General features: G+C 38.0%; 1 protein-coding gene across 1 annotated transcript in view; it reads left to right on the top strand.

The window, feature by feature from the left end:
- The window catches only part of CSMD3 (CUB and Sushi multiple domains 3), a 767,625-nt gene that overhangs the window by 415,629 nt on the left and 325,408 nt on the right, over window positions 1–26,588 (top strand). Inside the window, exons 14-15 of the mRNA XM_052787755.1 lie at window positions 17,192–17,374; window positions 18,494–18,820. Coding sequence (XP_052643715.1) covers window positions 17,192–17,374; window positions 18,494–18,820 — 510 coding nt within the window. The remainder of the gene's footprint in view (window positions 1–17,191; window positions 17,375–18,493; window positions 18,821–26,588) is intronic.

Genomic DNA, 26,588 nt, shown 5'->3' with positions numbered 1-26,588 from the left:
CTGGCATTGGCTCTGTTGGACATAGGGGAAGCTTCCAGCAACTTCTCACAGAAGCCACCCCTGTAGCCCCCCTCTACCAAAATCTTGTCACACAAACACAATACACATCTATAACTCATACGTTAAGTGTGCAGTAGTTCTTTAATGCCAGGAGTGCAGTCTCATATTTATCAGCAGCAAGTGTAATAATATACAGAATGGTCATTTGTTCAAAGGCAGTGTGTTACAGAAAGTGTCATCTTCTCTTGAGCAGCTCTTGGATACTAATTTCAAATCTATTGTTTCCACTCTGGTTTTTTTCTCTATTATACAAGTTATAAAGGTATAAAGTTATACAAGTATAAAAATAAATTACTGGCTTAACTGGTCTTTGCAAGAACTGTAATGCTGGATTCAGCTTTAGCAAGATACCTGCATGGCATGTTTACAATACAATGAGTGTAGAAAATACATTGTTTCTCTAAATTTTATTTTGCATCCAGAAAAAAGCAGTAGGTAAAATCTGGCAAAAACAATAGCTCAGGATCAGCATGCAAATTTCTGGTGAACTATAAAAAAGAAAAAGTTTGAGTATCACTTGATAATAAGCACTACTGGGCATCACTAAGGCAGCTGAAAAGCTATATCTGGTAAGCAAAATAAAGTAACATCAGCAGGGATTTTGACCAAATTTTGACAGTCCCTTCTAACGTATTCTTTGAGTCTGTGTTGTAACTTATACATGATGTTGTACTTTAATAAGCATTATATGTCTGAACAGTATTTCCTGAATTATATGAACTTTATTTTCTCTTTTCTTCTCATATTTAATGAAAATGACATTAATACAGATTATAAAAAATGAGGTCTATCTATTAAACCTCAGACAAAGGCATGGTATCATGTATCAATGCAAATTGATAATCCTTGAGTACTGCGTTCAGTTTTGGGCCCCTCACTACCGGAAAGACATTGAGTTGCTGGAGCGTGTTCAGAGAAGGGTAACGAAGCTGGTGAAGGGCCTGGAGCACTGAGGGAACTGGGGTTGTTTAGCCTGGAGAAATGGAAGCTGAGGGGAGACCGTATCGCTCTCTACAGCTACCTGAAAGGAGGTTGTAGTGAGGTGGGTGTTGGTCTATTCTGTCAGGTGACTGGTGATAGGACAAGAGGAAATGGCCTCATGTTGCAGCAGGGGAGGTTTGGATTGGATATTAGGAAAAATTTCTTTACTGAAAGGGTTGTCAGGCATTGCAACAGGCTGCCCAGGGAGGTGGTGGAGTCACCATCCCTGGAGGTGTTCAAAAAACACATAGATGTGGCACTTCAGGATATGGTTTAGTGGACATGGTGGTGTTGGGTTGATGGTTGGACTCGATGATCTTAAAGGTCTTTTCCAACTTAAATGATTCTATGATTCTGTGAAATTAAAAGGCTAATGAATGGTTATAAACAGCTCTTGAATATGTTTTGAATCAGACTGAAATAGTGCTCTTGTTTTCTGTGATCTTAATTTCTCTTACATTTCTATTTTAATAAATAATATAATTATTTATATTAAAAATTGCATAAGCTGTCAGTAAGGTTCCATAGAGGGAGGGGATGAAGCAGAACATGAGAGGGGGAAAACAACATGAAGAATAGCTGGTGTACTTCTATGCTTTGTTAGATGGTTATGCAGTCTGCATTTAATTTGGAATATACAGTTTAAAAAGGCATTCAATCATTGGTTAAATATCTTTATAATTTAGAAGCCACACTTTTTATTCCAGTCAATTATTTATTTTAATCTTTAAAACATTTTGTATTACATTAAATGTACATACAGTTTGGAATTTTATACTTTTGTTTCATGCTCTTTAGATATTTCTAAGTCTTTCTCATGTTCAAGTATGCATTAAAAGCAGATCACTATAGACTGGGATTTACTTCAGTACATGGATTGGAAAATTTACTCTCACCATCACACTGACATCTCTCCAATATTTAAATACTCTTTCAAACAACTTGGACACACAGTCATAGTAGTGATCTTGCCGGTGTTTTACATAGTGGGGAGGTATCTTCCTTAATTTTACTTAATCTTCCCCAACCATATGCAAATAATCTCTTCTCTCTAATTTGTATATTTTAACCATAATAGAGAGTGAAACAATAAAGCATGTTACTGGTGAAGCTGATGCATTACTTTGGGGTTGAATCATCGTCTCCTAAGTAAGATAAGACCTAGTTTAATTATTCTTTATTTTACCATTTGGAAACTCTGAGCTTTAGCTGTTTGGGCTGAAATTATCTGTACTCAATGGCTGTCTCACTTAAAGTGCTTATGGGCAAATTCAAGCAAAACACTTCAGCAGCACTGAAGAACCTGGCTTCAGGAAAATACATTCTTTTGTAGCCATTAAAAATGATCTGGCAACCTTTTTGATAAGTTCTAGCGTTCTTGCACATTGGATTAGTGACCTGAAATTTGGCAAGGGGACGAATATCTAACCGGATTCAGTTTCTAAAATTCCAATTTACACAGGCTTACTCACTTGTTTAAGAGGATTTAGGTTATCAAAACTAAAATCCCCTAGAGCTTAGTCCAAGCTGTAATGTAAACAGACCTTCTAGCAATACTTCTCTCTATTCTTCTTTTCTTTTTGGGGGGGGTGTGGGGGGGTGAGAGGACTCCATTTCTAACTTGAAAAAAATCTATATTCAACAACCACCTTTAGATGAAATTTAGATGCAGCTCTGTGGTGGATTACCTTGGCTGGCTGCCACATGTCCACCAAGCTGCTCTCACTCCCCCTCCTCAGCAAGACAGGGGAAGAAAATAAGATGAAAAAACTCGTGGGTTGAGATAAGGACAGGGAGATCACTCACTAGTTACCATCACAGGCAAAATAGACTCAACTAGGGGAAGATTAATTCGATTTATTGACAATTAAAAAAAAAGTAGGATGGTGAGAAACAACAACAAAACTGAAACCACCTCTCCAGCCCCTCTTTTTCCCAGGCTCAACTTCACTCCTTCGTTCCCAACTCTTCCCCAAGTGGCACAGGTGGGTGGGGAATGAGGATTGTGGTCAGTTCATAACACTTCGTCTCTGCCGCTCTTTCCTCTTCATGCTCTTCCCCTGCTGCAGTGTGGGGTCCTTCCCACGGTCTACAGTTCAAGAACTGCTCCAGCACGGGTCCTTTCCATGGGGTGCAGTCCTTCAGGAACGGACTGCTTCAGCGTGGGTCCCCCACGAGCCCCAGGTCCTGTCAGAAAACCTGCTCCAAGCAAGCCACATAAGACAGTCTAAAGCCATCTGAAGCCAAAGCTCTGTGTAGAAATACAGAGGAGGCCTCTCTGAAACAGCAGCGGAATGGAAGAGTTTTACCACTTAGATAAGTGAGATACGTGAGTTAAACCCTGTATAAAGAGCATGTGATTAACAAAGAATTTTGACATGGGTAAGAATAGTAATACACCATATTATAATATCATTTGTCATAACCTAGCGTTATAGTGGCTAGAGTGAGTAACATAAGTCACAGACAGGAGGATTTTGCTGGTATAGACCCCCCAATAGACAGATACTTTGCAGTAGTGTGCTTACGCTCTGCAAAAATGTCAACAGACAATAGACAGATGCAACTAAAATGAAAGTTGATATTGAGGAACAAATATTACTATAAAAGATAATTGTCAGTCTCTTGCTGTGTAATTCATGTTGTCTAATTCTCGTTGAGAAGTTCAGGGTGTTCCATCGTTTCCCATAACTGCTGTTTTTTTCAGTGCTGTGTAGGTATTTATTTTTACCATTCATGTTATTACTCCTGTGTGAGTGGATCAGCACACAGGTCCAGCATGTTTTGTTTGTTTTTTGTTTTTTAATAGGAATTGGTAACTGTTTCTCTATAGACTCTTTTTTGCTCTGTTTTGTGACCTTCAGCAAAAGGAAAAGTAAGCTGGAACTAATAGTCTTTCATCCTGACTAGATGTTTAGCTCAGCAGAATTGGAAAGTTTTAATGACAACAGTTACTACCAAATTAAAACTTGGTGGTGGTGTATAGTCACATGTATATTCTGAATATGATACATATAACCATCATGGAATCATTCAAGGCATTGGAGGACAAGATTTATTGATTGCCATTGAAGAAGAGTTGCAGAGCTGGTGCAGGTTGAAAACATTATCGCCCTAGATATTGTCACTAAGAGCAACATCAACAGACTTGAAAGGTTCCACAGATGATATACTAGCTGCAAATAAATTCACAGTTGTCAGCAGGTAAACTCTGGATGTGTCAAGGATGAATTCTCGATGATAGTTTCAATAGTCTTGGGTTTGGACTTCTATCTGCACACATTTACCATATAAGAAGGACAGGACTATTCAGAACAGAAGGGTCAACAGTGTATGTACAAGTCTGCTTGACTCCGATAGTGCCAGAAAAAATCCCCTGAAATACTTAATTTTCATTTATATGATCTTCAAAAGCATAGTGACAGATGGAGATGAAGCTATTAAATCTATTAAAACATTCTATTTTCCTGAAGATTTTCTAAAGATAAGAGTGAAATGCATTAGTCAAATCAGCAATGACACAAATGAGTTTCCTGCTGCTGCTGCTTATATTAGTAAAATAGTATATTGCCTGTTTTTATCATAACTTAGAATATTTTGTAAACACTAAAGGACCACATTCTCTACAGCTTCAATCTCTTCGTGGTGATTAACAACATGCTTATATTTTTCTCACTGAAATCAAATGCTTTAGTCTGTGGAAGAAAACCATTCTTATTATAAAATGAGAAAACCCCCATCCACTTAAATAAAGAGGATTCAGACACAGAAATTACAGAATTTATCTAGCTTCTAATAAATGGATTTTAGGTTTCATGCTACCTTAAAAACTATTTCAGATGTTTCTACACACGGTGACTACCCATTAGCATTGTTATTTCGTTTTGACAGTCCAAGCAGTAACTGGTGGTCTAAGGGATATTCTGTGTATTCTCATTGGAACTGTTCGTGTAAAGGATTGCATACTTAGAAAAGATTCCTTGGTATTATTTTTCCATTTATTCTTTCTTGCTAGTGCCTAGTTTCTGTAGTTCTATAAAGAAAGCTAATAGCGTAGTTGTGTGCTATTGAAAGTTATATTAAGGGAGAGCTGCTGAAATTGATAGATGCTTTCTCTCTTTAACAAAACTACTTTATTTTTTGAGGTGTAACTATGTGATATAGCACTCCAGAATGTGGAATTGTATTTCAACCTTTAAAATAAAGATGTTGATAGTTGCATGAATCTTTCGTCAAGTTATGCAGTGAGCCCTCTTCAGTCCAGCTAAAGTCAGGTACATTCAAGAAAAGCTTCCAGGAATTGGTTAACTATGCCCAAATGCAGTTCATCCAGGCTGAAGTAGCTGTGTTAATGAGAGCAAATTTAACATACCTCCTTTCTGCCTATTCTCTAGATTCTTGATAGAGGGAAATTAGCTGAAGAGGAAAGGTATGGATGATTCAAAGCTGTAGTGGCTGGGGAGCAAAGAGGATTCAACAGGCAAACAGGAATATAAAGATGTATATACACACTGTAGCTTCAGAAGAACATAGCGGGAGGATAAAACATGCCTCCCCTGACATGCATCTACTCTTCACATCAAAATTATACTGAAACAAAACAAGTATTACTGCGATAAGGCTGAAGGAGGAAGACCATACCGATAGGGTCTTGGGGAATAAAGTTGTGTAGGAAGCAGAAATCTCTCGAGCGCAACATAGATGGAAGACAAACATTGCTGCTGATTCTCACAACTTTAAGTGAAATTTTATCAAATGATAAAATGCCGGCTGTTTTTTGCAAGCAAATCTGGAATTAACAAGATACTAGGATTTAGCAGTATTTCCACAGAAATCTAGGAAATGCTAGAAGCAGAAGGAGTTTGGAAGAGAAAAAATGGGACTACCCATTTCTCTAATATCTTTCATATGCACCAATACTCTAGTATTGGTACATGGTTACTGGCTTCTAGCTACTTTGCTCTCCTTCAGTCATTGTAATGCTCCCAGAGCAGAAAAAATACGTATTTATATTTAGATTTGTGATATGTTTATTTAAGTTTTTAGGGAAAAAAACCCAAACAGATCACCCAAAAGCTAAAATGTTGGTGACTGAACACATACCAATAAAGGAGTGGTTAATGTTTTATTTATTCAATGCTGTTGCCTGAAATGAATCAAAATACTATCAGCATCAAACCCAGAACCCAGAAAATTCAGATTTAATGTTAAATTAATCTGAACTCAAAGTGAAGAATAAATATGAGGTTAAGTTTGACAGAAGTTAAAGTACTGAAGTACTAAAGACTATAGTACTTAAGACTGGTGTCTGTAAATTTTAATATGTGTTTTAAAGGGTTATGGAAAAAAAATCATCCTGAATTAAATTCTAAAGACAATTCCATAAAGAGAAGAAAGATACAACTTATAGTTGAGGGTATTAGAGCATTTTCCTTTATTTTTTGAACCAGTGCTGTGTTATATCAGTTCATATGTATTACTATCTTCCTTTTTTCCAAAATATATGTACTTTAACCCCAGCTTTTGTGAATGTTCATATGAATGAGAAGTCCCATGGTGCTATTAAACTGTTTGTGTGGATAGAGTTCTACAGAACAGTTCATTTTCTAAACCTAAATTAAGAAAGTAACTTATTTTATTGGAGGTGCAGTTATTATTTAAAGCCCCACAGGGCTCATTCATTAGGTGGGCCACTTTATTCCTGGCTGACTAGTAAATAACTCAACTCTAAAAGACAGAACATGGCACTGAATAGGAAAAGAAGGAAGTATGTATATCCATAAAGTCTGTAAGTACCTACAATATATAATAGAACATAATTATGAAATATTTTATGCTTATAGTAAAAAACATTAGATAAATTTTACAATAAAAATCACGCAGATATAACTGCTGTCCCTCTGGAAATTCTGTTGTCATGGAGAATGGCTGTAACTAGTTCTTCCTTATACTGGAAATGTTGAACACTTGTGATACATATGGAATAACTACTTTCAATGGTGGCTGCCATTGTTTTCCCACTGCATTCTCAGAGGAACCTCATCTGATTTTCCCATAAGTCACCTTAGCCCCATTATCCTCCCTCAATTAATTATGCTTTTTTAATTTGTTAAATGCTCACATTCTGGCTCGTCACTTTGTGCGATCAGGAATTGAGAAGTACCCTGACAATTGCTACAATTCACCAAGTATGTGGAAATTATCAATGCCTACATAGCAGGGAAAGAACAGCTGCTTCTTTTATATCCCCCTCCCCCCCCCGCCGAATTTCACTGACTGACTCTATACCCTTGGACGGGTGTTCTGTGTAACACATTATACACTAAATATCTTGTGAATTCATACAAGGACGAGAGCTGATTGTATTCATAAATCCTCCTCCTCCTCTCCTTTCCTGCTTTTGCATATCTGTTTCCTCTGTAAGACAACCGAGGAGCACAAAGAAGGTGGTGCAACACACTCTGATGACTCTGATGGGTCTCACCTGGGGCAGTCATGCACAGCTGCAGGTCCTATGGAGTGCACCTTCTCATGGTTTTGATACAAACATTGTTCCAGCCTGTTTGTATTTGAATTCAATGCAGTTCATTCCCTATTCTCACACTTGCTATTTGCTAGAAAAATAGCCACACCACACATAAGGGCAGGTCTATCTTTCCTATCTTATAGGAAAACAAGCAAACAAACAAAACCAAACCAAAAAACATAAAACCTATTATGGTCAGAATTGAGGCTAAATAAATCAGTCAGTTGTTCTGAGTGAGAATAGTGATTAAGGTGGAAACTCTTTTATATATCGGGAAATCCCAAGACATGGAATCTGTAGATAAAAATCTGATAGTTAGAATGAAGTAAGGGTATTGATAACCTTTAAAATATAACTGAAAATCACATGACACTGGGCTCTTTGTTCTTTTGGAAATGAACTTCCATCCTTTGTTTATAAAAATACTCATGCTTTAACAGTAACAGTTAATAGATAATATTATTTCCTTTATTTGAAGATATATACATAGTAATGTTTAGGAGAAGGTATCATCTGTTGAGTCATTCAGATTGCTTTCTGTTCTGTTTCCTGATGATAGCAATACCTAAACCCTATTACATAGAAATGTGACCAAACCTCCAATCTTTTCCCATGTAAGCTGGTAAGCATAGTCTAAGATCTTGCTGAAGTTGGTCCATAACTGTTTGTCTGCTATGCATCTTCAAGATTCTTTTTCTTGAACATACATACTGTGAAGACGTATGGCATAGTTTACCAATTGCTTGTATATGTATCATCCTAATTGACACTAAGAAATATACGTTCTTGATTCATAAGTGTTGTGGCTTAACCCCAGCCAGCAACTAAGCACCATGCAGCTGCTTGCTTACTCCCCTCGGTGGGATGGGGGAGAGAATTGGAGGAGTAAAAGAGAAAAATTGTGGATTGAGATAAAGACAGTTTATTAATAGGTAAAGTAAAAGCCGCACATGCAAACAAAGCAAAACAAGGAATTAATTCACCACTTCCCATCAGCAGGCAGGTGTTCAGCCATCTCCAGGAAAGCAGGGCTCCATCACGTGTAGCGGTTACTTGAGAAGACAAACACCATCACTCTGAACATCCCCCTCCTTCCTTCTTCCCCCAGCTTTATATGCTGAGCATGACGTCCTATGGTCTGGAATATCCCTTTGGTCAGTTGGGGTCAGCTGTCCCAGCTGTGTCCCCTCCCAATTTCTTGTGCCCCCCCAGCCTACTTGCTGGTGGGGTGGGGCAAGAAGCAGAAAAGGCCTTGGCTCTGTGTAAGCACTGCTCAGCAGAAACTAAAACATCCCTGTATTATTAATGTTATTTCCAGCACAAATCAAAAACATAGCCTCATAGTAGCTACTATGAAGAAAATTATCCCAGCCAAAACCAGAACAATAAGTTATTGATTTTTGTTTTCCTGCTTGTTGCTTTTTGAATGATTTTTCTCCTCATGATTTAAGTTCTAATGTTCAAGATAAATGTTTATACTATCAATGGTTCCTTGTGCTTTGTGAGTAGAAGTTGTACAAATACATAACGCTGTCTTTTCCTAGCTCTTTGAATAAGCAAGTCCTGCAGTGGGAACACTAGCACGGTAGTTTCACAACCAAATTAGATATGTAATATGTATTCAGTAATGTGTATATAAATTGTACATACCCTTGTGTTTTGAAGTGGGATTATATAGATTTTTCCCCATTATCTTGTAAAATGTCAGTTTGTCAGTATATGCTGGTGAATGTTTGTAGCTTTTGACATAGGAAATTCAAATATCAAACAGCCAGCTTCATTCTTTTTGAATTACATACTGAAACTCTGTTTCTTTTCACATACTAGTATTTAGTCAATCCAGTATGCTTTGTTGCAACAAATAGCATGTAATGAATTCAAATGCAATTTTACTAATGACAAAACAAATGTAGTTTTCTGTCATATTTATATATTGATATGGTCAGTGAAACAAAAAATGGGCATTATTCTAAAATGCTGTTAAAGTGTGATTGGTCTTTGCCTGGCATTTCCCTGAAGTACTATAGATTTTGAATCTCTGCTGAAGTGATGGCAAGTCTTCAGTATTGTACTCTTCCACTGTGCACCAGTGATCTCTTTTCTTTCAAAATCGTTTTCCCTTATAAGAATCACATGCTTATCTTTTATTTTCCCTTGAGTTACAGGAGAGAAGAGATAGACAAATTACCTCTTCAAGCCCTAACTCCAGTGCCACTCTGTCAAAATGCATTTGTGTAGTAAGTGACCATTTCTTTTCCCCAAGGCCCATTTAGTCACCTCCAGAATGTGTCTGTCCTTCACAAAGACAGAGGATAAGAGAAAAAGAACATTCCTATCTTGGTATCCCTATACTGGTAGCTACTGTAGCTTTGGGCTCTCCCTTCAGTGCATCACTGATTGGAATTCTACATAACCCTTCAGTGAGATACACAAAAATAACGAAAGGATAATTTAAAACAAAATTAGAGGCTTACCTTAATTTTCTTTCTATTTTTCTTTTATTTTTCGCTTAATTTGATATGTGTTCTAGATATTGCTTGTGAGAAAATATATAGGCAATTATAAGCTCTGTTCAGTGCACTGCGACCACAGACATCAATTTTGTATGACCAAGTTTCCAAAATAATGAATATCCTAAACAGTCTCAAAAGGAGTTAGTCTTTAAAAAAAGTTTTATCTCTAACATCACTAGAAATCATGCCTCCTTATACTGTTAATGTTCTTCTATGTGAAGTAATTTCTGAAAACAAAAACGGATATTTTTTTTCCTCTCCAAAGCCTTAAACCTCAAAAGATCATGCCTGATCCATTATTAACACATTTAACAAACTATTTATGCTTAGAGGTGCTTCTCTTTTTTTATAAGACTACAAAGAAAAAAAGGACTATCTAACAGAAATAATATTAGCATAAGTGCTTTTTTTTCTTAGCCACAAATAGCAATACTCATCTTTTGGATCACAGATTTATATGTCAGTGGTAGTAACCGCAGGAAAAGAAAAATCCATCCTAGCCATCTCTTATTGTAGCCAATATGAACTGCAAATCTCAAAAAGCAGGATAAATTATGAAAGAGAACATAAATCAAAATGTAAAAATACAAAGTAACCAAAATATAAAACAAAATACAAAAATGTACTTAAGAAATAAGATTACTTTTGACTTTTCAAAGGCAGTCATTATATATAATAAACTTCTTCCAAATGCTTATACTATGCAATAATCTGTAAAAATAGTGTTTCCACTAAAATTTACGCTATAACAACTTCTGTTGTGCATTGCAACTTTGTTATACATGTGCATTATGTGAAGGAACGTATTATAGTTAAGTGATATTTTTAGTCAAACTAAAACAAAGCAATGGATTCTTACACGCAGCTTTGTTGGTAGGAATTCAAGCTATGTTCCAGGAGGGTAGCCCATAATACCTTTTATTTCTCTTCACTATTTGGTGACTCATACTAAAGTTTCCAATTTTATCTAATTTTTTTTAAGTTTTAATTATGGCATTACTAATTGAGCTGTTTGAAAACTTACTGTTTCTTCTGCTAATCTTAAACAACCATAAAATAATTTCTATTTATCATAAATGCATTATTTACAATGAGGGACTACTGCGAGTTTATCAAGAAATGAGACTTTGTCAGGCCTGGAACCCAAGTTCTAAGGTGTTGTTGAAACAAATATGCAATGCAGGGAAACTGAAACAAGGGTTGTAGAGCTAGCAGTAAAAAAAATGTGAATATGAATATCATTTGCCCCCTTAGTGATTTCAAACAAAGATGAAATAGTGATCTTTCCTAAAATTGTATTATTTAAAATGTGATTATCTGACAAAAGCCTGGTAAGCAGTATTTTTTGTCTTGTCTGTTTCAAAGGAAGTTTATTGACATTCTCTGAACAAATCTAAAAGCTATTTGCACTTCAATCCAAAAAAAAAAAAAATTTCTTCTCCTAAGGAGAACTAAGTAACAACAAAAATATTCTGTTTCAAATTCAGAAATGAACTGATGCTAACATGAAATTTACAGAGAGTATAAAAGTGGTATAAGCAAGGCTTGCAGGAAAAATTAAAGTAATAAAGGAAAGATTTGCTATAAATGTAAATGCTTATGAACGGGGTTTAGGGATGGTTTATTTAATTTAAAACTGTCATTCAGATAACATCTTGTTCAACTTAATTCCATTTATGAAAGCAAAGGAAGTATAAGACAACGGATGTAATCTCTCAAATACAGTAATCACATAGCGTAAAGGAGAATAGTAATTTTTTTTTTCCAACTAACTCCTGTAAATAATTATACTCTGTCTAAGAACTTTTTGAATGCAGAATCAGTTTATTTAAATCTTCCTAACAGGGATGTCTGATAAAAGACAAGACGAGTGAGCTCACTGTATCAGCTTTGCTCAGCTATATATCTTTTTAAATTTGACAAAAACCATGGAAACTTTTGCTATTTACGGTAAAATAATAATTAGAGAAAGCCATTGGCCCAACAGCTACATCAGAATAGTAGCCCCAAAAGAGAATAAGTAGGTATGAATACATTTACTGTCTAGCATATATTCTATGAGAAAACTACATTAAGTTACTTCATGTAATCACTTGCTGGAGAACTAGCTTAAAGAATATATTTGTTTTCCCAAATGAAATGTGAAGTGACTTAGGCATTTAGAATATTATTAGTTTACCAGGACAGCCTAGGAAAACTTTGTATTTCTTCAGCAGTTAAAAACTTGAGTAGTTCTATAGGTTTGACATTAACAGTCTCATCAACACTGAAGATAGGAGGAGTGAGTTTGTGTCTTTGGGACATCTTTGTTTCTTCAGGACAGCTTTAACTTTCATTGAAGGTCTGTGTTCTGGGGAGAGTTTTAACATGGTTTTATAATTCTTTAAATTATGAATTATATTCTTATTTTCCTAGAACTGTTTGAACAAATACAAATGAAACAATAAGAAATGTTGATGTTTGTTGTGATTTTTGCTAGATGGTTTTGTTTTCTTGGTTTTGTTTTTTTCTTTAATCAAACAGAATAATAAAGCCTTTCAGATCTCTGCAAAGTCTTTTTTTAAAATAATCCTCAACTCTTTTTCATTTCCTTGTTGAAATGGAAAGTTCTTTATTTGCTTTTTGTCACATTTCAATTGTTTTCAGAGCATTAATAGCTGAAAGCGTTGAGAAATGAGTTGTATGCTGCTGACAATATGACCCTAGAAAAATTCTTTGAGTTAAAATCAAAACACTTGCTTTTTTTCTCATAGTCAAACTACCAAATGTGGAAACTTAAAAAAGTGGCAGCAAGACCTTTAAAGAGAAATTTTCAAACTATGGTTCAATGATATTTGTTGCTATTAGTATTACATGTGATGATTTTATTTTAAGATTTCTGTCCCTTTTTATAGTTGGGATCTCTCATGAAAGAATTTTGTGATAATTGGGATAGAGAAGGAAAAAAATCTTTTGTACTGAATTCCCATAACCTATATACCATATTTCCTGCATTTGTAGATGATGAATGCATTCCTAAGTTTCGTATCTTGAGCAAAACATTTTCTTTACAAGTTTCTAAGACATAAAAGATTTCCAAGGGTACTGAGAGAGCTGGTGAATCTCCTTTCAAGGCCACTTTCTATCATCTTTGACAGTTTGTCGAGCTTAGGAGAGATCTCCAAAGACTGGAAAAAAGTTGCATGATCTTCAACAAAAGCCAAAAGCTTGACCTGTGCAACTTCAGGCTGGCCTTTTTTTCAGTTCCTGGGGAAATCACGGATAACTTCCTCTTGGAAGCCGTTTCCTGGCACATGAAGAAAGTGACTGGGAACAGCTAGCATGAATTTATCAAGGATAAATCACACCTGACCAAGCTGATTGCTCTTTTATAATGAATCACTAGGCTGCTGGACAAGGGGAGAGCAGTGGGTGTTGCCTACTTGAACCTTGTCAAGGATTTTCACTCTGTCCACTTATCCAGGGTTGGATATGTGAATATAATGTCCTCACTTGGATGCAAGAATACTGTAGGAGATAACCAAATGGGTGAAAAAAAGAAAAAAAAAAACCTACCAGAAAACCAAACCAACCAAGCAAAAAAAAGCACCCCTATAGGGGTGGATAGGATAGAGGGTAGTGGTTAATGGATCATACTGCACTGGAGGCCAGGAGCAAGAAGAGTACCGTGGGAGTCTGCTCTGGGATATTCCATTTTGTCATTGACTGTGAAGAGGCTATGAAGTGTACTGTCATCAGGTTTGCACATGACATCAAATTGGGAGAAACAGTAGAATATGCTCAAGAACAGTGCTGCTATCCAGAAGGACCTATACAGGCCAGACAAATGGGCTTATAGGAGCTCTATGAAATTCAACAAGGGCAATTTCTAAGTCCTGCACCTGGAAATTAATAACTCCCGCACACAGTAAAGGCTGGGGAGTGGCTCTCCAGAAAAGGCCATAGTGCCCTGGCAGACAGCAAGCTGAGTGTAAACCAGTAGCATGTCTTGGCAGCAGAGAAGGTCAAAAGCATTCTGGGCTGGATTAACAGGAGCACATATTGATGGAAGTGATTATTCTCCTTCACTTGGCCCTCCTTAGACTCCATCTAGAATAGTCTATCCGGTCATGAGAGACTGATTACCTGTAGTGAGTTCAGTGGAGGGCTGCCAAGGCTATCAGGGGCTGGAGCACTTGCCCTGTGAGGAGAGCCTGAGGGAGCTGGGCTTGTTCAGCCTGTAGAAGTAGGGTCTAATATCAGCCTGCCAGTAGCTATGATGAGGTTCTTGAGAAGACAGAGGCAGGCTCTTTACACTGGTACATGATGGGAGGATGGGGAAACAATGGGCATAAGTTAGAACAAGAGATGTTCAGACTGCATATAAGGAAAAACTTTTTCCCATGCAGATAGTCAAGTCACAGGTTGCCCAGAACAGTCTCCATCCTGGGAGGTTTTCAGCAGGCAGCTGGATAAAGTCCTGAGCAACCTGGTCTGACCTCAGAGCTCAGCCTGCTTTGAGCAGGAGCCTGTCCTAGAGACCTCCTGAGGTCCCTTCCAGGGGACCTCAGGGAAGGGATCAGGAAAGCCTGCACAGCTAGAGCTGAACTTGACTAGGAATGTGAAAAATAACAAGAAGGGTTTCTTCAGCTACATAAGACAACAAAAGAAGATGAAAGAAATTGTATCCACCCTGATGAGCAAAATGGGAGATCTGGCTCCAACCAACATGGAGAAGGCTGAGGTATTCAACAGTGTTTTTGCCTCGGTCCTCACCAGCCAGTGCTCTAGCCACACTGCCCAACTCACAGAATCCAAAGGCAAGTACTGGGAGAATAAAGTACTGCTCACTGTACAAGAAGATCAGGCAGGTTCAAGACCCTCTAAGGAACCTGAATGTGCACAAGTCCATGGGACCTTATGAGGTGCATCCAAGGGTCCTGAGGGAACTGGCAGATGAAGTTGCTAAGCCACTATCCATCATATTTGAAAAGTTGTGGCAGACTGGTGAAGCTCCCACTGACTGGAAGAGGGGAAACATAACCCCCATTTTGAAAAAAGGAAAAAAGGAAGACATAGGGAACTACAGGCCAGTCTCAACTCTGTACCCAACAAGATGATGGAGTTGATCCTCCTGGAAACTATGCTAAGGCACACGGAAAATAAGGAGGTGATTGGTGACAGCCAACATGGCTTCACTAAGGGCAAATCGTGCCTGACAAATTTGGTGGCCTTCTACAACAGGATTACAGCATTGGTGGATAAGGGAAGAGCAACAGACGTCATCTACCTGGACTTGTGCAAAGCATTTGACACTGTCCCGCACGACATCCTTGATGGAGAGACATGGATTTGACAGGTGGACCACTTGGTGGATAAGGAATTGGCTGCATAGTTGCACTCAAAAGAGTTGTCGTCAGCAGCTTAGTGTCCGAGTGGAGACCCGTGATGAGTGGTGTCCCTCAGAGGTCTGTATCGGGACCAGTGTCATCTTTCTCAGGGATGTGGACAGTGGGACTGAGTGCACCCTCAGCAAGTTTGTGGATGACGCCAAGCTGTGTGGTGTGGTCGACACGCTGAAGGGAAGGGATGCCATCCAGAGGGACCTTGACAGGCTAGAGAAGTGTGCCCTTGTGAATCTCATAAGGTTCAACAAGGCCAAGTGCATGGTCCTGCACCTGAGTTGGGGCAATCCCAAGCACAAATACAGGCTGGGCAATGAGTGGATTGAGAGCAGCCCTGTGGAGAAGGACTTGGGGGTATTGGTGGATGAAAAACTGAGTATGAGCTGGCAATGTGCTCTCACAGCCCAGAAAGCATCCTGGGCTGCATCAAATGGAGCATGGCCAGCAGGTCAAGGGAGGTAATTCTCCCCCTCTATTTGGCTTCTGTGAGACCCCAAATGGAGTACTGTGTTTGGCTCTGGGACACCCAGCACAAGAAGGACATAGACCTGCTTGAGTGGGTCCAGAGGAGGGCCATGAAGATGATCAGGGGGCTAGAACACCTCTCCTATGAGGATAGGCTGAGACAGTGGGGGTTGTTTAGTCTCAAGAAGAGAAGGCTCCAGGGAAACCTTATAAGAGCCTTCCAGTACCTAAAGGGGGCCTACAGGAAAGGTGGGGATGAACTCTTTAACATGGAGTATAGTGATAGGATGAGGGGTAATGGGTTTGAACTGGCAGAGGGTAGATTGAGATTAGATGTAAGGAAGTTTTTCACTGTAAGGGTGGTGAGGTGCTGGAACAGGTTGCCCAGAGAGGTTGTGGATGCCCATCCCTGGAAGTATTCAAGGCCAGGTTGGATGGGGCTTTGAGCAACCTGGTCTAGTGGAAGGTGTCCCTGCCCATGGCAGGAGGGTTGGAACTAGATGATCTTTAAGGTCCCCTCCAACCCAAGCCATTCTATGATTCCAGCTTGAATTGCCGTATGAGCTTGTGAAATGCGTATGGGTGAGAAATGCTTTTTAGAAGATCCCTCCATGCTTGTAACTGCCAGTTCAGGACAGTATGTAATCTGAAAGAATATCATAGCTGTAACAATTATAGTAATGAGAGAATCTTTCAAATGCCTTGCAGTTAAGTCTACTGAGCTAAAATGTTATTTGAGTATACAAAAATTATTTTTGTATGTGTGTACATAATGTGCATGTATATATTTATGTATAGCCTCCTTTTGACTTTGGGCAATTCTTTTTGGGTCACTACTACCTTTTTTTGCCATGTCATTAGTTCATCAATTAAAGCTGTATTGGAAAATGGACAGTGTTTGCACAGTAGGATGCTGGTCTCTGTTGCTAGTTTTAAGCGCTCATGTACTACAAGTGATATTTTACTTACTGCTATTATTGTCTAAAATTTTACAAAATAAAATAAAGTAGGAAAAATTTTCCTCATATCCTTTTAATGTCAAGTTTCTATTAAAAGAAGATCTGATTTTTCTAAGATTTTTACATAGAATTTCCTCCTTAAGCTGGAGTGTAGAACCAGACTCAGTGGTATGTTTCAGCAACTGTTATGCAGATTATTTTCATTTGCTTATAATAATGTACAGTTATTTTCTAGATGTGAGCATATACCCACAGGGAGTTTGTTTTATTCTTCTAGAAATAAATCCTTATTTATTTCAACAGAAATTGAAAAGGAAAGCTGTGGGGATCCTGGAACACCATTGTATGGTATCAGAGAAGGAGATGGATTTTCTAACCGTGATGTTTTAAGGTTTGAGTGTCAATTTGGATTTGAATTAATTGGAGAGAAATCTATCATTTGCCAAGAAAACAACCAGTGGTCTGCAAACATACCTATCTGTATTTGTATGTACCAAATCTTTTATTATTATTATTTTTCATACATAACATTATGATAAGTTTTTCCTTATATGTAATAATTTGTGTGATTGATTGCAGAGTTAGCACAATGCAATTAATTCTGCTGATAGGATGAATTTACTTTTGTTCAGTGGTGTCTTTGCCTAATGATTATGCCCAAGACAGGTTCTAGAATGGCTAAAATATTTTTTTCTTTTACTAGCAACTATTAAAGCAGTTGTCTTTATGTGATTTGACATAATGTTTTTTATTGGCTTTTTTTGTAGGATTCTGTAGATTTTGTATGTCTGATACACTTTTTATAGCTACTCTTATAAGTTAATATATTTCCTTAGATGAGAAGTTGTTGAATTGTAATCAAGGGTTTAAATTATTTACATTTTTTCCCCATGTATTATATATGAATATCTTTTAGCACTTAAATGATCATAGACATTAATAGCTCTCTTGCAGTTATGTTATACAGCGTAAGTGAAAACCATGTTGTGATACGTACTTGTGGCAATACCTTTCTTAACATTTCCACTAAAATAGCACAGATCAAATCTATTCACAGTGCAATCAGTTGCTTTCATCTCTGCAACTCAATTTAATATGGCTTAACTGAAATGGTTGAATATAAAATATTATCCTGATAACAACAAAACAACTCTGTTGTCTCTTTGAGGCTAGTTAATTTCTTGTGCTTCTGTGTGAACAACAAATGATAAGCGTGCTATTGACTTTCTGCCTCTTTAATGGGCTCAGTGAGAGATCTGCTCATCTAAACAGTTCCCTAAAGGAGAAAATAAGCGGTGCCAAGTGATTAAGGATTGTTGAACATGCGTAAATTGTAAGGACTGCTGTGGGCTTCCAGTGCAACAGGATGTTCTTTGTTACCTGGGGTCTCTGCTTGGAAGGTAGTTTTATTGAGGGGAAGGGAATAAGAAGATTAAAAAAAAAAAGAACCTTCTTTCTGGCTTCACAGATCGTAACAAATACTGAATTATTCAGTTGAGGTAATCAGCAAGTTTAAGGACCCCTTACAAAAACTTAGTAATAAAATAAATCCGTATTGAAACTTTTTATTCTATTATCTAATTTCTTTCTCTCTTTCTTTGGCAGTTCCTTGCCTTTCCAATTTCACTGCACCAATGGGAACAGTTCTTTCACCTGATTATCCAGAGGGATATGGGAATAATTTAAACTGTATCTGGACAATAATTTCAGACCCTGGGAGCCGAATCCATCTCTCTTTTAATGACTTTGACTTGGAATCTCAGTTTGACTTCCTTGCAGTTAAAGATGGTGACTCTCCGGATTCCCCCATAATAGGAACATTTACAGGTGCTGAAGTTCCTTCCCATCTTACCAGTAATGGTCATATTTTACGTCTGGAATTTCAAGCTGACCATTCAATGTCAGGACGTGGATTTAACATCACTTACAACAGTAAGTAATATTATTTTTTCATGTATGTGTGTGTTTTGTTTTCAACATACAGTTTAGGAGATATGTATAAGTATGTAAAAATGACATGGTAATACACCTTCAAACATATCCTATATATCTACACATACCTAATCTAGGTGTTTAGATTGTCTTTCAAATACAGTGTTAGGGCTGAAAATATGAGTATATTTGTCATTTACAGCATTAGAAATCGTTGTGATGGGAGTGTTTAGAAGACTGACAAATCAGGCCAGTTTCAAATTGTAAAACAGAACTTTACTAAATTTGTTAACAGCACACTTTGTGCTGCTGGTTAAATCCTACATAATGTTAATCACCAGCATTACATATACAAAACTGTTGCTCTTGTACACTCATATGCTGGTTCAGCTGTGAATGTATATAATATCCTGGAGCTGCAGTCCATGCTAGCTCCTAGTCACCACGGTTAACGTGGGAAGCTGTAGGATCTCTTTGGTAAGAGAAGTCAAATCACATGTTGTTTAACCCCAGCCAGCAACTAAGCACCACGCAGCCACTCACTCACTCCCCCCCACCCAGTGGGATGGGGGAGAAAATCGGGAAAAGAAGCAAAACCCGTGGGTTGAGATAAGAACGGTTTAATAGAACAGAAAAGAAGAAACTAATAATGATAATGATAACACTAATAAAATAACAGCAGTAATAATAAAAAGATGGGAATATACAAATGATGCACAGTGCAATTCCTCACCACCCGCCAGTCGACACCCAGGTAGTCCCTGAGCGGTGATTCCCCCCGCCCACACTCCCCCCAGTTTCTGTACTAGATGTGACATCACATGGTATGGAATACACCGTTGGCAAGTTTGGGTCAGCTGCCCCGGCTGTGTCCTGAGCCAACTTCTTGTGCCCCTCCAGCTTTCTCGCTGCCTGGGCTTGAGAAGCTGAAAAATCCTTGACTTTAGACTAAACATTACTTAGCAACAACTGAAAACATCAGTGTGTTATCAACATCCTGTGCATACTGAACTCAAAAACATAGCACTGTACCAGCTACTAGGAAGACAATTAACTCTATCCCAGCTGAAACCAAGACACTGCAATAGGCTTGTCTTCTTTTTCTCTGTTTTACCTTCCTTGTGGCTTATGATTCTAAGCTATTTTTCCCACTCCCAGAAAAGGAGGACTCCTGTTCTCCTGGTGCTACTTACGTTGTTCTTTTTTGTATTGCCAGTCATCCTTGTGTATTCAGGAGGATGTCTGGCCTATTTACAGTCCCTTGTGCTTACCTTGTCTTTTGTTTAGCAATTTTTTTCTACTTGTATGCCTTCTATGTGCAACTACACCTGTCTATCTTTGCCCTTTTGGTGATCAAATTGCTCACATGCTTATGTAAAATGCTTGTGTGTTGTGCCTGGTGACACTATCATACTATCGTTAGTTACTCTGGTTTGGTATGCTTGTATATAGGCTGGAGGTAGGTTCCTATTAATTTTATCCTTATTAATACATTTTTAACTTACAGCTGTAACAGCCATGGGGAGAGAAATTTCTAGACTGCCATTCAGAACAACTGCAGTAAATAGTAGTTGAGCTTCTGTCCTGAGCGCTCTGGATTGTACCTACCTATTTGTAGCTTTTGGAAGGCAAACCAGCATCTTCTGTCACCTTTTGTATTGAGTTTATCTATTACACAGAAACAGAGAGTTTCTCATTAAAATGGAGTTCTGTGTATTTCACTTGCTTCTGTCCTGAGGGAGGTGAAAAGGTTGAAACTAACCAAAAACGTAAATAGCTCCACATTTACTACCTGGCACTACATTTACTGACAGCATAATAATTGAAGGTGACATTAAATATCTTCTGCAGTACTAAATACCATTAGCACTTACTCACATTACTTTTTGCTGGCAAAATCATTACATTTCTTCTGAAGGACATATGACGAACTGCCTACGTTGTACTGCTATCAAATAATGTGGCATTTATTCTACACCAAAGTCCAGGCAGGATATATTCCCAGCTAGGGCAGACATGATGATGCAATATGTAAGCCCACAGCATGAATAACACTGCAAAACATAGTGTGAGGCTTTCCTGGGAGCATATGCAAAATTAAATTTTGCCACCCCAGCAGTGAGGAGAGAAGGACTGGGTTTAGCCAAGTTGTTCCTTTTGGGGACTTGGAAGGAAATTGGAAGGAGAGGTGTATTGGTTTTGTGTGGCAAGGTTTTGGTAGCGGGTGGGGTTACAGGGGTGGCTTCTGTAAGAAGCTGCTGGAAGCTTCCCCTGTGTTCGACAGAGCCCATACCAGCCGGCTCTAAGACAGACCCGCCGCCGGTGGTGTTCTGAGATTTGGTTTTATTTCTCATTACCCTACTCCGGTTGATTTGTAATCAAGTTAATTTTTCCCCAAACTGAGTCTGTTTTGCCCGTGACGGTAATTGGTGAGTGATCTCTCCTATCCTTATCTCGACCCACAAGCTCTTTGTTATATTTTCTCTCCCCTGTCCAGTTGAGAAGGAGGGGGAGTGATAGAACAGCTCTGGTGGGCACCTGGCATCCAGCCAGGGTTAACCCATCACAAGAGGAAATGCCTGAAGTATCAGGCTTGCTACTATGTGTAGAAGATGGTAGGGATAACAGAGTGGCTGTTGGTGAGATCATCATGCCCTCCACCCAGAGCTGCCCCACCTCACACATTTGGATTTCTTTTTCTTTTTTTTTTTCTTTCTGATGGTAGAGATAGCAGAGTAGTTTTCCATGCCAACAGGTAGACAAAATAGGCAAAAGATGATGGATGTTTTGATATTCCCAAAAGTCTGATGCAATGAGTAACTGGTCCCATTCCTGTCTTTCTCCCTAACACCTAAGAGTATGGTAATTCAGAGGCTTACCTGGAATGTAAGTGAATCTTCAACTGCATGATTTGAAGGAGAGCTGTATACCTACATCTCACCTTCCCAGAAGTATGTGTTACATGCTTGGCTTTATGAAAAATATAGTCTTTATTGTTGAAGCTGTTTTCCTCTGAGTAAAACAAAAAAGATCCACTAAACAAAAAAGGAAATGAGATTAAGTGGGCTTGGTAACTGAGAGACCCAGACTCCACATTTTCCTCCAAGGAATGTTAATATTATTTTCACGGTATTGCAAGGACTAAATTCCCCTGTGGCTGTCTACTTTTCTTGCATCATAGTTCACCTCTCCATCTTTTTTTTATCTCTCTCTTGGTTTTTTTTGTTTTAGGTTGTCAGTCTTTCAGAGAAGTATTTCTTAAGACTTACCTTGAACATTGCTGTCTGGATAGGAAAGAGATAAGCTGACAGCAGATTACTGTGTAAACATCCTTTTCTTGATATTGTCTTATATTTCAGCTCCCAGCCCCCTATCTTAGCTGCTTCATCCCCAGGTCATTTCTCACAAATCTAGAATGTAAGCATGAAGAAAATGTGATGTCTTCTTATTGGTTTCTATAGCTACCAGTGATCATTGCAAAATAAACTTTGAGCTGTAGCTAGGTATCTTAGTACCGTAATTAAATATTGGCAAGTCTGGGGTTATTCAGTACTATTGAAATATAAAATCAGTTATAGTGAAAATGAGATATTGAATCAATTTTTCTTAACAGAAGTTGTAACATTTGCTCTATGTTTTCTTCTGTTTCATGTCCTTTTAACATTTATAAGAGTTCTGCTTACTTCTTTAAGGTTTCACTGTGGTGTTCTCTATGGTGTCAAGCCTAAATCTAGTAATGAGAAAAAACAAAAACAAAAAATTATTGAAGAGTCTAAGGCAGTCTTCTTGGGTAAAAATTAGGCCCGTGTATAAATGGGTATTCTCAGGTCATCCCATTTTGCAGAACTAGAACTAAATGTAGGTCAGTTAAAATAGGATTTACAGTAAAAATTAAAGATGCAGTTGATTAGCATGGGATAATCCTTATATTTAGTTTGTATTTGGAAAAAAATTTGGAACAATTCATCAAACACTGCCAAGACTTCAGGTTTAATATTTCTGTGCCATGTAATTATACTATTCAGAATAAATTCTGGTCCTTTAAAAAATTTGCAGAGTTCCTTGGGCATGTGGTAGTCCGATTATGATATCTCTCAATTAACAGTCACTTAAAGTATGCACTGATAGTACCAAATGATGCAATTTTAATTTTTATAAAAAAGTAACAATGCAATATTAACTTTCACCAGGTGTATAACGAAACCTGCTCACTCTGAAAAGTACTTTAAAGAAGTGTTTTCCATATTTGAGCAGTTTAACACATTTATATTTTTATTTCTTTTTATGTGTGTGTTTAGCCTAGAATGGAGGTGTGCGTGTGTTTGTTAAAGTCTAGTTAAAATCTACTTACAAAAGCAAAAATAACGCCAGGAAATGTGTCTAATCTTTATTCAGTAAAGACAGCTGCAATCTGATAAATTACAGAAGTAATTTTTCCATAATAAATAGTTTAAGGCCAAGAGAGAGGATAAAAAAGGGATTAATATCATTTTCACTCTGTCTTGGCATTCATAAACTCAATGTTAATTAAAAATATCCATTTTCTGCTAACACTCCTGCTTACATATTTCAAAGCTATCAGTCTCTTTTTGCCCCTTTCAAGAGTAAAAACAGTATATCACAGAAAAGGTACAACATGATCCATCTTTTCTCCAAGGAATGTAGGCTACTAATGTAAAGAACTTCATTAATGTTTTTTACTTATAAGATGGAGACGAATATAACTGTGTTACTAGTACATAATCTGATTTTTAAATAGTATTTCCCAGAAACTATTTTTATCTCATATTTATCTTTATTATGGCAACATACGTGGTCTCAGATAATTATTCTCATTCCAGTAAAACTAAACATAAATTCAACTTATGTTGGAAGTAAACAAAAGTTAGATTTCAAATGTCTTGTCTTTTTGAGTTACGTCAGTAAGTCTGACGAAGATTTCTAATGAGTTAAATTTTGGGACAAGCCCACAGAAATGTGTGACTTGAAAATGGATGATGCAGAGAATGTGCCAGTAACCAAAAGAATAGGAACTCAAAAGGCTGTGATTTTAAGCTTGGTCAGATCCATGTATTGGTTTACTTATATCTGGCTGTGGCAGGTACACCCTGCCCCAACAGGAAACAAAAATTCTCCAGGCAGGGAGGAGAGGAAAAAACACCCAAACCCTAGAGGCTGCAGGTTGAAAAGTGAACTGACCAATCGAGATGTGCCAGGTACACAGAAGTGTTGACCTTCTTGGCCAATAGGGATTAAAATGACCACAGGTCAGATTCAACAAGGGTATAAACAGGGTCCCGCCGGAGGACATTTTGAATCAGTCCTCCTCGGAGCAGCGGGTCTGCAGTCGGGGACTCCCCCTTGGGTCGGGGCACCGCCTGAGGTAACTCCTCGAGGTTGAGAGCCCTCGTCTTTTAGGTGAGTGATATGTGCATTTTGAGTCATCATTTTAAATCTTAAGAATTCTTAAGTCGGCTGTGTAGTACTAATTCCCCTTACTTCATTGAGCCTGTGGTTTACAAATGTTACTGGAGTTCTAACTAACTTTTTACTGAAGAATAAATCTGAGCTTTAGCACCTGTTGGATTTGATTGTGTGAGCTTCCGTAACACTGGCTATGCACTACTGTTGATGCAAAAGGGGGAATGAGGCAGGAGGGTGCTTTACTGGGTACAGCAGAATGCAGGAACATAGCAACCTGAAATTAGATTGGTTTAAGTTGCTATAGAACTGCATACTTACACCTGGCTCCTTGCTTCCAGTTTATATCCCAAACACAGGAGCCCTTAATGACATTTGTGGTCTTTGTGAAGGTATTTATAAAAGGAGTCATCCCTTAATCTTCCCTCTAATAAGCTGTATACATTGAACTCCTCAGTCTGAGCATCTTACCTTATTTGTGACTCCTTTATGAATGCTTCCCACTTTATCTACATCTTTGTTCAATTATGGAGATCAGAACTAGACACAGTATCTGAATATAGTCACATAAATTACAAGCAATGAAGTCTTTCTGCTTCAGTCTGGATTTCCTAGTTTAGGTCAGGACAGACAAAATGCACACATTAATTACTATGCAACAGCTGGACATACGTGAAGGAGAAAGGATATTTATTGCCTATGACAAAGTTGTTAATGCAAAGACAACTACAAAGTTGGGAGTGATTATATCTATCTCCCCTTTCCTCATTGGTAGAAGCAGGCGTTGTCACTGGTTGGGAGGAAGTGTCAGCTCCAGCCGTGAGAGTTTGGTCCCAGGTGTCCCTGGAGGTCCTCCACGGGCAGGCATTCCAGAAGCCACAGTCATGCCAAGCTCCCTTTGGGCTGAGGTGGATGGTTTTTTTGAGGTGGAAAGCATCTTCCAGAGTGTTTGATTTTTGCTAGTTGGTGGACTGCTTTGAGCTGTTGCTCACTGATCAGGGTGTAGGCAAATATTTTTGTATAAGTTTAGATTTGCTGTTTCTACCACTTATGCAGATTTTTTTTGTTGCTGTTTTCATTACAACTGTTTAACTGTGCTTTATCTAGCAAAAGTTACAACCCTATGAACTACATAGCAACATGCCAAAGGTCAAACTGTGGGCTTCTGCCATCAGCCTAATTACTCAAGTGATGTCAGCTCAGTAGGCCAAGACATTGACAATACCAGATGCTGCTTTTATGTCCAAAGACTGCTTTAGTCTGTTTTATTGCTGTGATAGAGTATGTCCATCATGGCACATTTTTGCTGGCACGCCCTCCTGCTAGATTTTTTCAGTCAGTACTTCCCAAGATGGAATTCTTCAAGCTCTTATGTACTACACAGAAGTATGAGTTTACATGTGATGATACTGAATAACCTACTAGTTGTTTGCATAACTTTTAACAACCTTTCAAAACTGTTTTTTTTATGAAGAATCTCTTTATTATTTGATATTCTCTTAACTTCTGTTTCTTCTTTGGTATTTTCTTCTGAAAGGGTTACATTTACTCCAAAGCCATTGCTAGACTTATCAAGTAAAACTCTTTGTAGGGCAATCTACCAAAACAATTAATCGCACAAGTGGTCCACTCCTTTCTGGCCCTATTTCCAAGGACCTTTCAGAGCAGACCAGATGAGTTATGGTTAGCTTCATTCCTGCCTTCCTATCTCTTGAGATGTCTGCAGTTCCTCCCCTTCACATTTTTTTGATGCAAAATACAGGTTTTAACATCCTTCTGAGTTAATATCAGAACTGAAAGTACTTCACCGTCACCCTGTGCTGTGATTATGCTGCCTGGCTTTTTTCCAGATACTACTTAAAATACCAGTACAGTCATGACAGTTGATGAGTATAAATGTCAGGAAAACTGGATCTCCTCTTTATATGTAATATTGCATGAAGAACTTTTCCATGGTTTCTTGATTTATTGATGATGGGTAAAATATTAAGGATATACCCCTGTGTTCTTTTTCTTTTTGGTTTAAGGCTTGTATATAATGTTACAGCTCCACCATGAAGCTTTTCAGAAGTATAGGCAGACTGAATTTTATGCATCAAGTAATGTAACTGTAGCCAGGCTAGGCTAAGAGAGTGACTGCTGTTGTTGGGAAGGGTTGTCTTTCATTCTCTTGCCTCCCATAGACATCCTACACAGTACAATTGCTTCCATAGGAGCAGCAGTAGCAGCCACAACTCTCAGTTCCTGAGCTGAAATACAGAGCAATCAACTGATTTTGAAGCCTTAATAAACTGGTTTCATACACAAGCAAGCTATACCTGGAATCAATGTTTATCTACATTTCCAG

This window comes from Harpia harpyja, chromosome 5 (genome assembly GCF_026419915.1).
Source record: "Harpia harpyja isolate bHarHar1 chromosome 5, bHarHar1 primary haplotype, whole genome shotgun sequence".
NCBI lineage: Eukaryota > Metazoa > Chordata > Aves > Accipitriformes > Accipitridae > Harpia > Harpia harpyja.
Note: the sequence above shows the minus strand (reverse complement) of the source record. Positions and strands in the feature narration are given on the sequence as shown.